This window comes from Aquarana catesbeiana, linkage group LG07 (assembly GCF_042186555.1).
Source record: "Aquarana catesbeiana isolate 2022-GZ linkage group LG07, ASM4218655v1, whole genome shotgun sequence".
Lineage (NCBI taxonomy): Eukaryota > Metazoa > Chordata > Amphibia > Anura > Ranidae > Aquarana > Aquarana catesbeiana.
In genome coordinates, this window is record NC_133330.1 from 112,857,999 (window position 1) to 112,872,145 (window position 14,147).

At 43.8% G+C, this 14,147-nt stretch overlaps 1 protein-coding gene across 7 annotated transcripts in view; it reads right to left on the reverse strand.

Moving 5' to 3' along the window:
* Positions 1–14,147, reverse strand: part of SGSM3 (small G protein signaling modulator 3) — a 746,342-nt gene that overhangs the window by 47,540 nt on the left and 684,655 nt on the right. For all 7 annotated transcript variants that reach the window (XM_073592651.1, XM_073592650.1, XM_073592644.1 and 4 more), the window contains one exon: positions 12,255–12,377. In XM_073592651.1, coding sequence (XP_073448752.1) covers positions 12,255–12,377 — 123 coding nt within the window. The remainder of the gene's footprint in view (positions 1–12,254; positions 12,378–14,147) is intronic.

The window sequence follows — 14,147 nt, forward strand, 5'->3', positions numbered from 1 at the left end:
AATGAAATGAATGTCGTTTAAACACAGTATAAAGTGTGTAACAAACAATTAGGTATTAGCATCGAGAACTATGATGCACTCTATAGGGTACAATGACTGTATACATATTGAAAACAAAGTGAAAAAACAATGCAATATTAGTGTAAACTAAATACGGTACACTGTGTGCATAAATAAAATACAAATAATAAAAATTGAAAAAATGAAATGAAAATAGTAATAAAAATAAAGTCCAGAAAGTCCAAGTGGAGTTGACACCATTCAAAATTCTTTTTTTTTTTTAACAGAAAAGTTTTTATTTGTCTCCTATCGGAGATAATTCAAACATACAAACATATTTACAAAGAACATAATGTTGCTACATATGTCAAAATACATATCTAAACAGTTGCATATTTCCAAGTCATACAATCTCAGATCGTTCTATAATTCTTACATTTCTATTAAAGCGGGGGTCCACCTATCTATCGTTTTTTTTTTTTTTTTTTGAGTTCATTCACAAACTTTTCTTCTCAGCATTACATACTCACATATTGTGTGTAATATATCCACCTGTGTCAGATGTTGTTGGAAAGAATAACTTATACTATTCACTGCAGGCGGTTTCCATCTTCATTGTGGGCATTTGAAGCCCACAAGCATTTATTTCCTGGATGTGGTGAATGCTGTGCTCCCAGCATTCACCTCTCATTCCCGCACATGCTCAGTGGCATCCTGGGAAGCCTGAGACTAGCTCCCAGGAGTCTGGGAGAGGCTAGAAACACGCCTACTCCCACGGGAGGAGAACCAGGAAGTGCAAAGAAGAATAGAAAAATAAAAGGTAATTACGGCGATTTAAATTTTTTTAAACGGCATGTCAGCATCTAGGCAAGGAAGAGAATACATACAGATATTGTTAAAAATTTGGGTGGAACCCCGCTTTAATGCTTTGTATACAATCACATCAGGAGAGAAAAAACGTATTCCATCAGTTATACAGTATTATCCATGTTAACTTCTACCGCATTTTCAGTGTCTCAGACATTCTTTATCTTAATTAACTTTCAGAGTATTCCCTTATTAAATTCTGGATCTATGATTTAGCGGGGGGGGGGGGGGAGAAGGAGAGAAAAAGGAGAAGGAAAGGGAAAGGGAAAGGAAGGAAGGGGTCAGGAAGAGGGGGGAAGAAAAGGCCAGAGGTGGGAGGGGGGGGGGGGGGGCGTACCAGGGAGAAGGATAACATGTGTTCCACAGATTACTAAGGAGCATCGCTATTGTTTGGACCAGGCTCCCCAAATCTTAGAGAACTTCTTGGGGCATTTACGGTTGATATATGTGAGTTTGTAGAGTGGTAAAATGGAGTTTATCATATCCTTCCATTGGGTTACCGTGGGGGGATCAGGTTGCTTCCACCTTAGGAGAATAGCCTTCCTGGCATAGAATGAGGCGTAAAAAACAAACAGTCTTTTGTGCACATTAGGTATAAGATTGTCACACACCCCAAGCAATAGAATAATCGGGCTTCTTTGTATGTTTAGATTACCCACTGTATTAATAACTTCGACCACCTCTGTCCAAAATTTTTGTATAGCCGGACACTCCCAGACTACATGGATAAAAGTACCCAGCTCCCTCGTACATTTCGGACATCTGTCCGTTTGTGTCGGGTATATTCTAGACAATTTCTGTGGCGTGTAATATGTTCTATGAATAAATTTGAGCTGAATAAATCTATCCCTTGCCGAGATCATAAGGGGGATATATTGCTGCAGACCTTCCTCCCAATCATCGGGAGCCAGGTCTGGAACATCCCTCTTCCATTTATCATATAGCCCTGTTTCTCCAGTCTGCTCCTCAGTTAGAACCTGAGTGTATAAGGAGGATAGGATTCGATCTATATTTTTAGAGATGAGAAGCCTCTCTACCCCATGCGACTGCAAAGCGACACCTCCTGGATATTGGGCCTGTACTGCATGCCGCAGTTGCAGATAGCGGAAGAACATTTTAGGGGGAAGATGGAAATCATTTTTTAGAGTGTCGTATGGGATGGCTCCGCCCCCAGACCACACTTGTTGCATTATTTTAATTCCATATCTTGCCCACAGGGCCGGGTCTGGGACTGTTTGGAGATGGTTTAGTTTGGGGTTGCTCCACAGCGGTGTGTAAGGGGAAATGGTATTGGGTCCAGCAATCCTCTTTGACATCTGTTCCCAGACCCCAACCATCGTTCGCATCGGAGTTGTCATGTCCACATGTGCCTTAGCCCCTCTAAAGACCAGATTACTCAAAGCTGAGTATGAACCCAGTATTGCAGCCTCAAGATTAAGTGAGGGGTTAGATTTCGGTTGGGAGAACCACCAACGGACAGTGACTACAACTGCAGCCCAATAATATTTTCTGAAGCATGGGAGCGCCAAGCCACCCAACGACAGAGGGAGCTGAAGGGTGGTCCGTGCTACTCTAAGAGCAGAGCCCCCCCACACAAATGTATTAACAACTTGATCTAGCTTATCAAAAAAGGATTTGGGGATAGGGACTGGAGTGTTACGAAATACGTAGAGAAATTTGGGGAGGAACGTCATCTTTAAAAGATTAACCCTACCTACTGGTGATAGGGGAAGGGATTTCCAGGCCTGACAACGTGTAGTAAGTTGGTGTAAGATTGGGTATACATTGTCTATCAAGTACATATGTGGGTCTCTCTGGATTTCAATCCCCAGATATTTAAACTTAGAGACCAAAACTAGTGGGTTTGAAGGGTCCATATCAGGCAAGGTCGGGGACAATGAGAATATAATGGATTTAGTCCAATTGATCCGAATGCCTGAGAAGGATCCATAGTGATTAATAATTTCAAGGGCTGCGGACAGCTATGCCGATGCATCTGGAAGGTACAGCAATGCATCGTCAGCATATAATGAAAGCCTCTCAGTCAGCGGACCAACCTTTATTCCCCCAACCCTCGGGGACGCTCTGAGCAGAATAGCCAGAGGCTCAATGGCCCGGGGACAAAGGGCACCCGTCTGGTTCCTCTTTCTAAAGAAAATGGGGGAGAGAGCATTCCATTCGTTCGGACTCTTGCTGTGGGGTTGCTGTAAAGGAGTTTTATCCATGAGATAAACTGGGGGCCAAAATTAAAGCGTTCAAGCACCTGCCACAAGAACCTCCACTCTACCGAGTCGAAGGCCTTCTCGGCGTCCAGAGAGGCCACCACTCCCGGGGATTGGGACCTCCCAGCGTGAGAGATATTAGTGTATAGTCTACGTAAATTTATGTCCTTACCCTTACCTGGCATAAAGCCCGTCTGGTCCCCATTAATTATAGAAAGGATAACCGAGTTGAGCCTATTTGCTAGGATTTTGGTAGTTATTTTGGCATCTACATTTAGAAGTGAAATAGGGCGATACGATGAACATGATGTGGGGTCTTTGTTGGGTATAACTACAATTACAGCCTCTGACATTGAGGGAGGGAACCCTCTTTTAGCATTGTGAGGAGCAGCCTGTGAAACATGGGGAGGAGAAGTTCATTGTTTGTCTTATAGAATTCTGCCGGAAGGCCGTCAAGGCCTGGAGTTTTTGCTGACTGAAGTGATGTCACTGCTGTCTGGACCTCTTTAAGAGTAATTGGTGCATCTAGTGTATTTCTGGCCTCCATAGATAATTGGGGGAAGTCAATCTGATCTAGAAAGTTGCACATAGCTTCCTCAGTAGAGGTGGCCTTAGAGGTATATAACTGTTGATAGTATTGTGCAAATTGCCCATTTATAGCCGTGGGATCAGAGTGGATCACTCCCATGTCATCCCTGATATGGCCAATGTGTATTGAAGAGGAGCGTTCCTTGGCCAGCCAAGCTAGCATTCTACCTGTCTTCTCTCCCTGCTCAAAGATTCTTTGTGATTGAGCCAACAGCTGTTTCTTAGTGGTCTCAATCCGCAAAAGAGAGATTTCTCTATGTAAAGACTGCATAGCATCGTATATTAAGACGTGTCTAGTGTGCACGTATTTGTTTTCCAAAAGGAGAACCTTTCTCTCAGCTTCTTCCAATGCCATCCGGGTATCCTTCCTAACCCTCCCTATTGCTGTTTTATATTGTCCCCTAGTGTATGCCTTAAAGGCATCCCAGAGCACAGGAGGGGAAACCGTGCCTTCATTAAGCGCCCAATAGATCCCCAACTCACCCTCCACCAGGGGGATCACCCTCTCGTCCGCAATCCATAGCCCCGAAAGCCGCCAAAGGGCAGTGCCCATAGGGGAGTCTGTTTGCAGTTTAAACATGAGGGGAGCATGATCTGAAATACCCCTCGGCAGAATTTTCACCTCTCGTATTCGGGAGAGCAGGGAGTTAGATGTGTACACCAGATCAATTCTAGAGAAGGATGCATGCGCGGCCGAGTGACATGTGTACTGTCTCTCTCCCGGATGCCTCAACCTCCACACATCCGAAAATCCATAATTGTCAGCCCACTGTGCCAAGGGGGTCACACCTGAGGCTCCCGCACCAAGTCTATCCAGGTCTGGGTTTGGGGTCATATTGAAATCTCCTATCAGAAGTACCCCAGCTGAAGGATACTGAGCTATTATTGGGGTGAGTTTCTTAAGGATCTCTATCGTGGCTGGGGGGTAGGATATATATGCCTACTATCAGTAATTCTAATCTATCACACATTGCATGTATGGCCACATATCTTCCATCTGGATCCAAATGAAGATCCAATAGAGTAAACCCCACCGATTTGTGGACCAAGACGCTGACACCCCGGGAGTACGAGGAATAACTAGAGTGATAGTATGCACCGACCCACGGTCTCCGTAGTGCCAGCGTCCTGCTCCCCATCAGGTGAGTCTCCTGAAACACACATATATGCGGGTTATATTTTTTCAGGAAATTAAAAACCAAAGACCTCTTAATTTCGGAATTTAACCCTCTAACATTCCACGATAATACTGTCAGTGGTGGCATTGGCACTTTGTTAAAAATAAGAAAACAGAATGGCAACCAGCCCCTCTCGGGGTCCATTTAAATGTAAGCAGGAAGAAGGAAAAACAGAAAAACATACACCTATTTCCCTGAGTATTAATTAATAGACCGCTCATGCCATCTAGTGGAGAGAGATCAAAACAGCCCTGATCTTCAATACAGTATACATCAGCACAACATAGTAAGCATATGCAGCAGCAAAAAAAGAAAACAAAAGAAAAAAAATATCAAAAGTCCCAACTCGGAGCAAAAACTTGTGCTCACTTTCCACCCCCCCCTCCCCCACCCCGCACCACCCCCCAAACGTCGGTGTGCTTCATTCCCAGAAACTGTCATGGCAATTGCCAATTGGGGAGATGAACAAGAGGGGACCCGAGCGTTACAGTACACACAGTAAGTCCTCCCATTGACGTAGAGGATAAACGTTCCCTGCAGAATAAAAAAAAAAAACGACATCACCCGGAGAGATAAACACATTCCTCCGGGGGCACATAACTTGAACCTGTAGTAACCTTGAGTACATATAATCAGAAAGAATGCTATGAAGAAAACAAACACTAAAGGTGCTCTGCCTCAGATCTTCTCTGGCTGCACATGTATGATTCATAAGGCCTTGCATGAGGTATAAGTCCGCTTGCATCTTCATGCCTCCAAGGACCACGAGGCCCCAGTTAACACCTCTTCAGCCGGCCCCCATGGAAACAGAAGGGGTCACCGGCTCAAACCAAACTAATGTCAGTGACTACCAGGGTTCCAAAAAACAAAAGCAGCCATAGAGCCAGGGTAATAGAATCAAACCTTGTGCCTACAGCAGAGCATCAGTGTCTCTGAATGGTTTCCAGCCATTGCGACGCTTCTTCAGGGGAAGTAAAAAAACGCACCTTCTCTCCATCCTGGACCCGTAGCCTCGCCGGGAATAGCATACTATATTTTATCTTCTTGTTGCATAAGTTAAGTTTCACTTGATCAAATGAACGTCGTTGCTTTTGGGTATCAACTGAAAAGTCCGGAAAGATCATTAATTTAGCCCCCTCATACCTCAGCTGCTCAACCTTCCTTGATTCACGGAGGACAAGGTCACGGTCCCTGAAGTTCAATAATTTTAGGATAAATGTGCGCGGAGGAGCTTCCGGGGGCCCCCGGGCAGCAGGCGTTCTATGTGCCCTCTCCACCACAAAGACATTTGAGAATGTCGCCTGAGGTAGCAACTCACGTAGGAGGTTTTCAGTGAATGTCGTGGGGTCAGCACCCTCAGCCCCTTCTGGGAGTCCCACCACGCGGAGGTTGTTCCTCCTATTTCTATTCTCGGCGTCCTCTGCACGAGTTTAAAGGGATTTCATTTTTGTTTGCAGCGTGCGGAGTGAGACTGTGTGGTCTTGCAGTACATCCTCCGTGTCCCCCACGCGGCGTTCGGCCTCCGTGAGGCGGGACCTAAATGTGTCCATGTCTCGCCGCATGAGACTGATATCAAGCTGTATCTGCTCCATTTTCCCTGTAAGGGTAGATTGGCAGTTGGTAATTGCCTGCATAAGGGCCTCAAAATTAGATTGTTCCTGTTCTGGAGGGGATTGCTCCGTGTCTTCAGGCTGTGTCGCCATCTTGGGGCCTTTAGCGGGGCGAGGGGTCCGTGCAGGGGCTGATATAGATCCCTTCCCCTTTGTCATACCTCCCTCCACTACTTATTGCAGCTTGTCAGGGCTGTGTAGAGCCACCAGTCTTCAGGGTAACAGGATTTTAGGCCGGGAAGCGAGCGGATCTGCAGCGGTACTCGGGGCACCTTTTTGGGACTTGCGGGCTGAAAATAGCTCCCTTCCCCTTTGTCCTACCTTCCTCCACTACTTGTTGCAGCTTATCAGGGGCGTTCAGAGCCAGCAGTCTGCAGGGAAACAGGACTACAGGACTTTAGGCCGGGAAGCGAGCGGAGCTCTCTCACTGCACGTCCGCTCCGGTCGCCATCTTGGACACGCCCGCCCCACTCAAAATTCTTATAAAGAAAGTCCACCGATGTTTGTTGAAAAAAATATAAATAAAAGTGAGAAAACCACCACCAAGGGTCTTAGGGGGCTTACCGAAGGCAAAATAATTAGAAGGGACCAGTGTCCACCTAGACGTTGAGATTAAGGGATCACCCAAATCAAACAGATAAGTGGAAGTGTGGAAGCAACAAAGGTGAGTAGGAGAGCTGCTGCTGGTTCAAGAGCCGTCACCGAAGGCATCAAGAGGCTTACCAGAGGTTGTTGACTTGAGAGGACTTACGTCGTCCAAGTCAAAAACATCGGTGGACTTTCTTTATAAGAATTTTGAGTGGTGTCAACTCCACTTGGACTTTCTGGACTTTATTTTTATTACTATTTTCATTTCATTTTTTCAATTTTTATTATTTGTATTTTATTTATGCACACAGTGTACCGTATTTAGTTTACACTAATATTGCATTGTTTTTTCACTTTGTTTTCAATATGTATACAGTCATTGTACCCTATAGAGTGCATCATAGTTCTCGATGCTAATACCCAATTGTTTGTTACACACTTTATACTGTGTTTAAACAACATTCATTTAATTTTTGGGGTTTATAGCGCTACACTTTTTGTATATTTTTTAACACTTGGGTCTATAGGTGTGTTGGCTGCTATTCGTTTCCACTTTTTTGCGCAGCGCTGTATTTATATTTTTTATGCTATGTCAGTTATATCCCTGTTAATGTTTGAAGACCAAATGGGGTTCATGTCTGGTAAGGCCACTGATATAAACCTGAGAAGGGTGTATACCCATATATACAGCTAGGCCCTGAGATTACCAAAGGAGGAATATTAGTCATTTTAGATTTAGAAAAGGCTTTTGACTCTGTGGACTGGAGCTATATGCAAGACGTGTTGTGGAGGTTTGGGTTTGGCCCTCTGTTTTGTCAATGGATTGCGCTACTGTATCACTCCCCAGTTGCGGCAGTCAGACCTAATGGGATGGTGTCGAAGTTCTTCCCAGTAGCTAGGGGGACGTGCCAGGGCTGCCCGCTTTCTCCGAGTCTATTTGCCTTGCTTATCGAGCCTTTGGCTGCAGCCCTGCGTGTGTCTTCTGGGTTGAAGTGGATACGGGTGGGTGTATTGGAAGAAAGAACTGCGCTATACGCGGATGACATGGTGCTTTTCCTGGGGGACCACTGATCACTCGTTGACCACAGCCCTATCCATTCTAGACACCTTCTCCCGGTTTTCTGGTCTTAAGATAAATTGGGGTAAGCCGCAAATTCTGCCATTGCAAGTCCCATCCCCGACCCTTAGGGCCCCGACAGGCTGCCCACTCCAGTGGGTGGAAAAGGTGAAATATCTGGGACTGCATATTACCCAGTCGGTATCTGACTTTATTCCCCTCAATGTTGCTCCGATCGTTCAGATGCTTAAGCTGTGCACTCAGGCCTGGCGTAACCTACCATTGTCCCTGATTGGGAAAATAAACTTGCTGAACGTGAAATTTCTCTCCCTATTCCTTTACATCTTTAGGAATTCCCCGGTTTGGATACCTCAGACTATTTTCCAGTTCGTTGATAGAGTGATCACAGACTTTCTCTGGGGTGGGGGGACTACACGCATTAGATTGCAAGTGCTACAGCAGCCCTGGAAAGAAGGGGGGTTGGCGGTACCCAACTTTGTTAGATATTTTTTAGTGGGGCAGTTGGTTTTTGCACATAGATGGCTGACTCAACCAGAGGATGATGCTGCGGTAACTTTGGAGGCTGCTGTGGTTGGCTCATATGAGGCACTGTCTGACCTACTGTACAGGGGCAGAGGGGCCCCTTATTCCATGACGGGGTCAATGCGCTCAGTCATCAGAGCATGGGAATTGACTAGAAGGGCGACACCTCAGGACGGGGTAGTGTCACTCCTTTGTGGCGCAATCCAAGCTTATCCCATTTTTTCGCTTACCAAGATCCAATAGTCTGGACCAGATATGGGATTAAAACAGTGGGTGCGGTGGTTGCAAATGGGGTATTATTGACGTTTGCTGTGCTCAGAAGTACCAGCTCCCTAGCTCGCACCTGTTCTGTTTTTTTACTGTTCAGGCATGCTTTTTTGGGTCCTCCACCCTGAATTTGCAGGCTGGTGACTTGGAATCACTACTCAGGGACAAGGAATTACCCAAAGCCTTATCTACTATATACAAGGAATTGTTCACTGATACTACAAAGCTTCTCGCATCATGTTGTGCTGCCTGGACGTTGGATTTCCCACAGCTAGACAATGATGACTGGCAAATGTGATGCTCCAGACATCATCCCAGACTGGTGTCGGCCTGTGATCACTTGATTCAGTTCAAGTTTCTTCATAGGATATACTACACCCCTGCTAAATTAGAAAGGATTTTCCCTGCGCACCCCTCAAACTGCTGGAGGTGTGATGCACCTGGTGCAGATTTTCTGCACATTTTTTGGCTTTGCCCGCATATCCGGCGGTTCTGGGTGGGTGTGATGGACTGTGTTAGGTTGGTAACTACAATTGCTAATGCACCATCTATTGAAATTTGTCTGTTGGGCCTGGTAGACACATTAGCACCTAAAAATGTGATCCATACTCTGCTCCTGTATTATGCTCGCAAAGTGATTATCTTATCGTGGAAGAAACCGCTGGCTCCTACCCTCATGGCCTGGAAGGCATTGATTGACAAGGCTCTACCGCTGTATGAAGCTACATATCTCAGTAGAAGGGTACCTGATAAGTTTAAAAAGGTGTGGGGTGGCTGCATAGATGACAATTCAACTGCATCAGATTGATTGCCTCCTGGTGAATAGTTGAACTATGTGGCGGGTGGTGAGGCTTGGGTAAGCCTAGATGGGAATTTATGATCTCCTTTAGTAGGGCTATTGGGAGATATTATACTGTATATAACGACTGTATATTGTATGTGTCCTGCCCCTTCCCCTCTTTTCCCCTTTGCTATGATTTTTATATGGAAAGATTTCTGATGTCTGTTATTATTAGATATGGGAGCTGCATTGTACACTGGTGCTGGGAATTGTAGTCTTGAATGTTTATTATGTTCTAAGTTTGTATGTGTTTTTTTCTATGTGGAAAACCTTTAACAAAAAGAATTTACAAAAAAAAAAAAAAACAGTGAGAGACAGAACAAAAAAAAAATCCAGAACACCACATTTCAAAAAAGTTATAAATTGATTTGCATTTTAATGAGTGAAATAAGTATTTGACCCCTTCGCAAAACATGACTTAGTACTTGGTGGCAAAACCCTTGTTGGCAATCACTGAGGTCAGAAGTTTCTTGTAGTTGGCCACCAGGTTTGTACACATCTCAGGAGGGATTTTGTCCCACTCCTCTGTGCAGATCCTCTCCAAGTCATAGTTACATAGTAGGTGAGGTTGAAAAAAGTCCATCAAGTCCAACCTATGTGTGTGATTATGTGTCAGTGAAGTCATTAAGGTTCTGAGGCTGATGTTTGGTAACTCAAACCTTCAACTCCCTCCACGTATTTTCCAAGGAATTAAGGTCTGGAGACTGGCTAGGACCTTAATGCGCTTCTTCTTGAGCCACTCCTTTGTTGCCTTGGCTGTTTGTTTTGGTCAGTGTCATGCTGCAATACCCATCCACGACCTATTTTCACTGCCCTGGCTGAGGGAAGGAGGTTCTCACCCAAGATGGTACATGCAGTTTAGTTGTTCTGTCTCCTTAGCAGAAAAACACCCCTAAAGCACAATGTTTTCATCTTCATGTTTGACAGCCGGGATGGTGTTCTTGGGGTCATAGGCAGCATTTCTCCTCCTTCAAACACGGAAAGTTGAGTTGATGCCAAAGAGGTCTGTTTTGGTCTCATGTGACCACAACACTTTCATCCAGTTCTCCTCTGAATCATTCAGATGTTCATTAGCAAACTTCAGACTGGCCTGTACATGTGCTTTCTTGAGCAGGGGGACCTCGCGGGCGCTGCAGGTTTTCAGTGTTTCATGGCGTAGTGTGTTATCAATTGTTTTCTTGGTGATTATGGTCCCAGCTGCCTTGAGATTATTGACAAGATTCTCCCGTGTAGTTCTGGGCTGATACCTCACCGTTCTCAGGATCATTGAAACTCCACGAGGTGAGATCTTGCATGGAGCCCTAGACCGAGGGAGATTGACAATTATTTTGTATTTCTTCCATTTGCAAATAATCGCACCGACTGTTGTCACCCTCTCACCAAGCTGCTTGGCGATGGTCTTGCAGCCCATTCCAGCCTTGTGTAGGTCTACAATCTTGTCCCTGACATCCTTGGACAGCTCTTTGTCTTGGCCATGGTGGAGAGATTGGAATCTGATTGATTGCTTCTGTGGACATGTGTCTTTTATACAGGTAACAAGCTGAGATTAGGAGTACTCCATTTAAGAGAGTTCTCCTAATCTCAGCTCGTTACCTGTATAGAAGACACTCGGGAGCCAGAAATCTTGCTGATTGATAGGGGATCAAATACTTATTTCGCTCAAATGCAAATCAATTTATAACTTTTTTGAAATGCGTTTTTCTGGATATTTTCGTTGTTCATCTGTCTCTCACTGTTAAAATAAACATACCATTAAAATTATAGACTGATCATTTCTTTGTCAGTGGGCAAACATACAAAATCAGCAGGGGATTAAACACTTTTTTCCCTCACTGTAAGCGAGTACACATTCATTAGAGAAACATTTTCTCTTTTTTGTAATGTAAAGCTGTAGATGATTATCATGATGATGACACTTGCATTGTCTGTATATGTGCACGCATTTAAGTTTTTTAAAATATATTTGAGCATTATAATATATCTCCCAGTACCAATAGGATCTCCTGAAGAAACTTTTGGCAAAATGCGTAGCGATTTCTTATGGTGATGATACTCTGATTCCTACGTCTGGCCTTACATATGGTGTGTTTATAACCATTTTATGCATACTACTATTTATTGATAGTGGGCCATTCAGGTTTCTGTGTATGTTTAAATATCTGGTCATTAATCATAGGAGATGATCAGCATTTGTATGATTTGTTTTATGAGATTTTAAACATGTTGTTTAAATAAACTTTGTATATAAAGGAGTACCCTTTCCTTCCTACTTGAGATTATAAGTGGCAACCATTAAAGTCCTATTTTATGTTATTGCACATTTTTTATGAATGTGGTGCTACAATGTACAAGCTATGTCTCTAATATATGCTTTTTCCATGCAGAAATTTCTCAGCTATCCCCAAAAAATATTCGGATCATCATCATGTCACTGTAAACCTGAATTAGAAAAGACAACATGTCAATATCATTTAAGAGATGTAACCAGCTCACCTCAGCTCACATTTGATTTGCACCCAGCCTGGGCTCCTCAGAAAAGACCATGGCTGATACCACTTCTCCACTGTCTGCAAGCTAGAACAGAGCACCTCCAGCCACAGATGGATCACTTGCTCACTATAGTTTTAAAGACAGAAAAAAAAAAAAACACAAAATGTTTGTCATCCTATAATTTGTTAACACATGTTTACAAACACTGAACAAAAACAAGCCAAATCTAAACTAAATAATACATGGTTGTGATAGAGAAAGCTGAAAGGAAATGCACCTGTTGCTCAGAGCAATGTGGAGAACTGTTAACATCTACTTCAAGGTATGGGGAGCTGCAAGGGAACAACTGAAAACTTGGGGGGGGGGGGTTGTCCCAATAAACATAAGTGACACCAGTGTAAAAAAGTACAAATGTCAGAAGTATTTCTTTTCAAATAAAGCTGGCAGTAACACAGAGTAGGAAAGGAACAATTTATTTTTCACTCAGTGCCCTGCAAATTTCAGGTACAAATCCCAAACACAGCATTATGAAGAGTGTATAGCACAAAAAACAAAAAAACAGCCTCAGTGTGAAAAAAAGGCTTGCTGCAGGTCTCTCAGCCTGGGGAAACCCAGCAGCATAGAGAAGCTGGCACATAAGCCCTCTGTAACGTCACCATAAATCAAGTCCTGGCTTACATGAAAAAAAGGCGAGAAAAATAAGTGGTAGTTGGATACAATACATTGTCTTGTCATTGCGTTATACAGTGCCTTGAAAAAGTATTCATACCCCTTGAACTTTTTCAACTGTCATGTTACAACCAAAAATGTAAATGTATTTTATTGTGATTTTATGTGATAGACCAACACAAAGTGGCAAATAATTGTGAAGAAAAAGGAAAATGATAAACAGTTTTCAAATTTTTTTACAAATAAATATGTGAACAGTGTAGCATGCATTTGTATCCAGTCCCCTTTACGCTGATAACCCTAACTAAAATCTAGTGGAACCAATTGCCTTTAGAAGTCACCTGATTAGTAAATAGAGTCCACCTGTGTGTAATTTAATCTCTGTATAAATACAGCTGTTCTGTGATGCGCTCAGAGGTTTGTTAGAGAACCTTAGTGAACAAACTGCATCAAGAAGGCCAAGAAACACACCAGACAGGTCAGGGATAAAGTTGTGGAGAAGTTTAAAGCAGGGCTAGGTTCTTAAAAAAAAATTCCCAAGCTTTGAACATCTCACGGAGCACTATTCAATCCATCATCTAAAAATTGGAAAGCGTATGGCACAACTGAAAATCTACCAAGACACGGCCATCCATCTAAACTGACAGGCTGAGCAAGGACAGCATTAATCAGAGAAGCAGCCAATTGGCCCATGGTAACTCTGGAGGAGCTGCAGAGATCCACAGCTCAGGTGAGAGAATCTGTCCACAGGACAACTTAGTCATGCACTCCACGATTCTGGCCTTAATGGCAAGAAGAAAGCCATTGTTGAAAGAAAGCCAAAAGAGGTCCCCTTTGCAGTTTGTGAGAAGACATGTGGGGGACACAGCAAACATGTGGAAGAAGGTGCTCTGGTCAGATGAGACCAAAATTGAACTTTTTGGCCTTAAAGTAAAACGCTATGTGTGGTGGAAAACTAACACTGCACATCACCCTGAACACCACCGTGAAACATGGTGGTGTCAGCATCATGTTGTGGGATGCTTTTCATCAGCAGGGACAGAGAAGCTGGTCAGAGTTGATGGGAAGATGGATGGAGCCAAATACAGGGCAATCTAAGAAGAAAACCTGTTTGAGTCTGCAAAAGACTTGAGACTGGGGCGGAGGTTCACCTTCCAGCAGGACAACAACCCTTAACATACAGCCAAAGCTGGAATGGAATGGTTTAGATCAAATCATATTCATGTG